Raw genomic sequence first — 5,724 nt, 5'->3', positions numbered from 1 at the left:
TTTCTCTGAATAGCCCTGGCTGTCCTGGAACTCACTCTGTAGAGGCTGGAACTCGAACTCAGAAATCCGGCTGCCTCTGCCTCTCATGTGCTGGGATTAAAGGCGTGCGCCACCATTGCCCAGCTTATTTGTGAGATTCTTGAGTGGCTGTCTTCCACTAGGCTGTTAGCACCGTGCAGCCCATGGTCTTGTCACATGAGTTCTGTATCTGATGTGATCAGTAGTGACTGGCTGAGCAAGTTGTGAAGGAATCATAGTTGCTACTGGCTTCTTTGTTCCCTGCCCATTTCACCAACCACACTTCTGCACCACCATAAGTGCAAGGTGTCTCCTGGACACTGCCAGAGCCCAGCTCTACTTTGGGTCCCACTCTGAGCTAGGACTCTGCTCACATCTGTCTTTCTGGGGAACATTTTCAGATCCTACATGGAAGATGCTCCATTGCTGAGAGGAGCTGTGTTCTTTGTAGGGATGGCACTCTGGGGAGCTCACCGGCTCTATTCTCTCAAGAACTCTCCCACATCTGTTCTGCCGTCTTTCTATGAGGTAAGGGGCTTTTTATACCAGAACGGATTGGAGAGAGTGGGGGAGCTGGTAGCAGGCTTGCCCACCTGTCTGGCTGAGGCTCATGGGGCTGGACTTGAGCAGCTATTTCCAGTTGCTTGCTTTTTAACTGTGGATGAGTGTTAGGCTACAAAAAGGGTTTATTCTCAAGAAAATGTTTCATCCTACGAATTGCGTCTCCTGCCCACCAGTGCTGAAGGTCTCAGCTTTGCCCCTCGGATAGCGTTCCTCCTCTCAGTGCTGTCAAGTAGTGATCCTTCCACCTCTTTGGGCGATGTTCACAGCATGGCTTTTATTCTGTGGTGCCCTGAGGCATCCAGAGAATGTCCCTGTGTGCTTGTATGTAGTCATCATGGCTGCCTGGTAAGCTGAGGCTCTCATTTTATAACAGAGTTGCTCAGACAGAGTGCCTTTCATCTAGTCATACTTCTCCTAACCTGCAGGGGTCCTGCAGCTCTGCGCAAGGTGTGGTCTTTACAGATTGCATTGCTTTACACCACAACTTAGCACCCGTCAGCTTGTGTTGAGACAGTACTGTACTTTTGTTCTGGAATTTGGAGTTACTGTCTCCTCCAAGTCAGGCCTTTTGGAGGTGGGGGCCTTGAGCCTTACATAACAGATACCTTCCACACATGAGTTCCACACATGCTTTGTGTGCTAAGTGCTACTCATCTATGCATTTTATGCCTACATCTGAGACAGGATAGGAGACAGGGTGCTCTCATCCTCTATGAGAGCAAAACACAGATGGTCCTCTCTGGTCCATGGTACTGTGTTTCAGGCTATGACCTGTCCCAATGAGGTGGTGTCATATGAGATTGTTCTGTCTATAACAAGACTTATCAAGAAGTACAGGAAGGAGCTCCAGGCTGTGACATGGGACATCCTGCTGGACATTATTGAGCGTCTGCTTCAGCAACTCCAGGTAAGTTGGGAATGCCAGAAAGGACTAAGATCCCAGAGAGGCAGGCTTGTCCCTGATGGGAGGTGTGCATGCGTTCTGTGCATCTGGGCCCTTTCTCAAGGTCTGAAGGCTTGATGTGAATGTTTTCTGGTGGTTCTTGGTGGTGTCAGTTTATCTTCCATTGAAGGACAGATTTTGTTTTTTCAAGTGTGCTTCATTATTTTGGCACTAGGAATATTTAGTAGGTGAGCAAGGACTGAGCTAGTTGTCCGTGCGCCCAAGTGACAGGACAGGTTGTCTTCATGGATTGAATGGTCTCCAAAGGCAGTTTACAGAGCATCTACACTGCCATCTATGACCTTGGAGGACAGCATAAGTGACACAGTGCTAAAGAAAACATCAGAGCCACAGGTTCTCATGAATGCAGGGCTCTGTGAGGTGAGGTCAGCATCTGGCTTAGTTCAGCCTGGGGCTGGAGATGAAAAGAGGACAGGCCAGTGGATGGAAGGCTGCGACCTGGGACAGGCCAGTGGATGGAAGGCTGTGACCTGGGACAGGTCAGTGGATGGAAGGCTGTGACCTGGGACAGGCCAGTGGATGGAAGGCTGTGACCTGGGAGAGGCACGCTAAAGTTTGAAGCTGCAGTATTCTTACCTCTGGTTTGCTCAGCAGGGGTTCTTGTAGGAGGAAATGGGTCATAACAATGATTTCCACCTCTCTCTCTGATGGCCTAGTTGGAGTATATGAGAGAGAGAGGGAGAGGGAGAGGGCACACAAACTTGCGTCTGGGATGGTGTGGGTGTATGGGAGATGGTATGTTGTTAAGTAGCTCCTCTCAAGTTGTCTTGAGAAGGTAAAGGAAATTAGTTTACATGGTGTATCTTGGTACTGTAGAAGCTGAACAGCCCGGAACTCAAGACTATCGTCCATGACCTGCTGACCACTGTGGAGGAGCTGTGTGACCAGAACGAGTTCCATGGCTCGCAGGAAAGATACTATGAACTGGTGGAGAGCTATGCAGACCAGAGACCTGTGAGGACCCTATCCTGGTGGAGCTGTGGGGAATGGTTCCTGTGGGGCCATGGTTTCTGATTTTCAAGTAAAAGATGGACAGGCTCCTGGGCTCCAGCAGGAAACCTGGCCGGCATCAGCTGTCAGGCTTGTGTGGGTTTGTTACAGAGCTTTGTGCTAGCCTAGCCATCAGTCTCCTCCCACCTGTGTGGGGGAAGGTTCTGGGCTGCTTCTACAGAGACCAGCTCTCCCGGGGGCAGCAGTCATTTTGCCAGGATTACTCTGCTCACTGCCAGACTGTTGCATGGCCTTGACAGGAGTTTCTCACTTCTAGGAGACATTTGCTCTTGCAATTCCCCATGGGGCTGTAAAGTGGCTAATCTCTGAGAAAGCTGGGTTCTCCTGGCTCAGCGGCCTAGTCTCAGGTTAGCAGCACCTGCAGAAGGGCAGCTAGCTCACTGACCTTAGGACTGTTTTCCTTTGACAGGAATCCTCTCTCTTAAACTTGATATCCTACAGAGCCCAGTCCATCCACCCAGCCAAGGATGGCTGGATCCAGAACTTGCAGTTGTTGATGGAGAGGTTCTTCAGGTAGTGGAGCCTCTATAATCCCTTTGTCACCAGGGGTCTGTTTATGACCTCAGGAAGTTCAGGTTTTTTCTGATCCTCCAAAATCATAGAATGAGTGGGAAGGTTGGCCTTTCTGAATGACATGTCCTCTGGGCCACATGGTAGTCCATAAAGATGGCTTGGTCTGGTTGTCGGTGGATTCCATGAGGGTGGTCCAGAGTTGAGCCTCCCTGCCAGCTGTGTTGGGCCCAAAGCACGTGTGCTGAGGGTGCTGCAGCGAGCCTGCTCCTCCCCTAGGAACGAGTGCCGCAGTGCTGTGCGCATCAAGGTGCTGGACGTGCTGTCCTTCGTGCTGCTGATCAACAGGCAGTTCTATGAGGTGTGCACTCAGGTCTAAAGCCTGCGGTGTGGTGGGGGTGGGCTGGCTCTGAGCCTGGGGAAGGGGTGGTTGGGGCTGGGGGTGTGTGTGGGGGGGTCGTCCGGGTTCTGCCCCCTCTGGACCTTGTACCTGTTCCAGCAGAGCTGAGGTCTGCTCGGGGTCCTACCGGCTTCCTTTATGGCATGCTTTCTGCTGGCTCTCTTTCTCCCTGTACATTCCATAGTTTATTTATTTTGTCATGTTCTGGTTGGGCCTGTGTTGGGCCTGGAAGCTGCCAAGAAGCAAGGTAGAAAGTGCTCTGTCACCCTTCGGCACGTCTGGTGGGTGGTGTTTGTCTCTAGTCATTTCTGCTGTCCAGCATCCCTTAGTCCTATTACCAGCTTCAGGCTGCCTTAGGTACCTCCAGGTGGTCTTGTGGTGTCTTCCCTGCCTCCAGTCTGTGGTATTTTTTTTTTCCCCCATGACAGGGTTTCTCTGTGTAGCCCTGGCTGTCCTGGAACTCACTCTGTAAACCAGGCTAGCCTCAAACTCAGAAATCTGCCTGCCTCTGCCTCCCAAGTGCTGGGATTAAAGGAGTGCGCCACCATTGCCCGGCTTGTGTGGCCTTTTTTGCACCGCAGGCAGATCTTTCTCCTTTTGCATGGCGTCAGGGGACCTGACTTCCAGCTTCCTTGGAGTCTCCTTCCCCTCCCAGCCTTTCTGTACTACACTTTGCACTCTGCTCATCTCTACTACAATCTGGTCCCTCCTCCCTCAGGGTGGAGCACAGCGCCCTTTCAGGGAGGCCCTCTGGATGCTCTAGTCTCCCTTAGCAGTTGGTGTTTAGCCGCTCTCTTCCTGTTATCTTCTGCCAGTTCTGTGAAAGTGCTCCTTGCAATGTCCTTGTTATAGTAGTTTCTTAGATGTCAGGGTTTCCCTTTTCCCAACGCGCGCGCGCGCACACACACACACACACACACACACACACACACACATTGATTGATACATGGTCCTCCACTGAGGAGGGTTCTTTGTATATGTGTGTGTTAGATATGGAACCCAGGGTCTCACAAAGGCTACAAGAAGTATCCTTCGATGTCCAGCTTTTCTGCAGTTTTGTGTGACACCTTAGCTGCCTTGGGTCTGTGTCTTGTGGGAGTCACAGAGTCACTGAAGTGTGTCCCCTGCCCACTCTGAGACTGGACGCTTACCTTCTCCACCTTGTGCTGGATGCAGGAGGAGCTGATTAACTCGGTGGTCATCTCACAGCTCTCCCACATCCCTGAGGATAAAGACCATCAGGTCCGAAAGCTGGCCACCCAGCTGCTGGTGGACCTGGCAGAGGGCTGCCACACCCACCACTTCAACAGTCTGCTGGACATCATTGAAAAGGTGAGAGGCATTTAGCTTTGTCCCGTTTTTATCACTGTGACTGGTGTCTGTCTCCATGGGCACCAGAAATGTGTGGTGTCAATAGGCCATGTTGAGCCACCTTGCTGCTAGGCCGGTGTACTGCCTCAGCACCTTGCAAATGAGTATCTTGTCACTCTCGGGGATTGGGGCTAGACATCTGGAGACTAGCACAGAGCAGGGATCCAGGGCTGTGGCCCACATCCCCCCAGAGAGGCCACCTTCTCCTTTCGGTTTTGAAATGTTTGTGAACAGTCGCTTGTGTGAAGATGTATCTTTCCTCTGGAGAAGTACAAGAGGAGTAATCCTAATAGTTAGATCTGTGGGGAACTGCCTGCGAGCCGTGAGTTGGAACTTATATGCTGGCCTCTTGGAAGGTGATGGCGCGCTCACTCTCTCCACCCCTGGAGCTGGAAGAAAGGGACATGGCTGTGTACTCGGCCTCCCTGGAGGATGTGAAGACCGCAGTCCTGGGGCTCCTGGTCATCCTTCAGGTGGGTGCTCTGCAAGGGCGACAAGTCTCCCTGGAAGCTTCTCTAAAGAGCTGTATCTCCTGGAAACCCCAGCTCTGACAGGGCTCCAGGGATTGGGTGGTGACACTGAGCAGCAGTATGAAGATGTGACCAAGCTGTGAGAGGCCTGCAGCCTGCAATGTGTGAGCCTTCTCTGCTCTACAGTTATTCATCCTTGCTGCCCAGAGCTCCCTCTGTTGCCTCCAGTACTTGTTCCTGTAGCTGTTCTTCTCGTGTGGCTCCTTACTTCTAGGAGAGCTTTATTGGGATACTAGGTCACATACCATATGGTGCCCTCCATTATAGTGAATAGCTCATTGATTATCAATGTCCACAAGGCTGTGCAGCTATCCCCATGATCAATTTACTTGGTTGTTTTTTTTTTTTTTTTTTTT

At 51.4% G+C, this 5,724-nt stretch overlaps 1 protein-coding gene across 13 annotated transcripts in view; it reads left to right on the top strand.

Moving 5' to 3' along the window:
* The window catches only part of Tsc2 (TSC complex subunit 2), a 35,209-nt gene that overhangs the window by 9,742 nt on the left and 19,743 nt on the right, over positions 1-5,724 (top strand). For all 13 annotated transcript variants that reach the window (XR_004113590.1, XM_031353869.1, XM_031353871.1 and 10 more), the window contains exons 10-16: positions 420-546; positions 1,346-1,489; positions 2,363-2,500; positions 2,967-3,070; positions 3,347-3,428; positions 4,644-4,799; positions 5,195-5,311. Coding sequence is in view for 12 of the 13 variants with exons in the window: in XM_031353869.1 (XP_031209729.1) it covers positions 420-546; positions 1,346-1,489; positions 2,363-2,500; positions 2,967-3,070; positions 3,347-3,428; positions 4,644-4,799; positions 5,195-5,311 (868 nt within the window). In the remaining variant the exon portion in view is untranslated. The remainder of the gene's footprint in view (positions 1-419; positions 547-1,345; positions 1,490-2,362; positions 2,501-2,966; positions 3,071-3,346; positions 3,429-4,643; positions 4,800-5,194; positions 5,312-5,724) is intronic.

This window comes from Mastomys coucha, unplaced genomic scaffold (assembly GCF_008632895.1).
Source record: "Mastomys coucha isolate ucsf_1 unplaced genomic scaffold, UCSF_Mcou_1 pScaffold5, whole genome shotgun sequence".
Classification (NCBI taxonomy): Eukaryota; Metazoa; Chordata; class Mammalia; order Rodentia; family Muridae; genus Mastomys; species Mastomys coucha.
The sequence above is the reverse complement of the archived record's forward strand: the minus strand, read 5'-3'. Positions and strand labels throughout refer to the sequence as shown.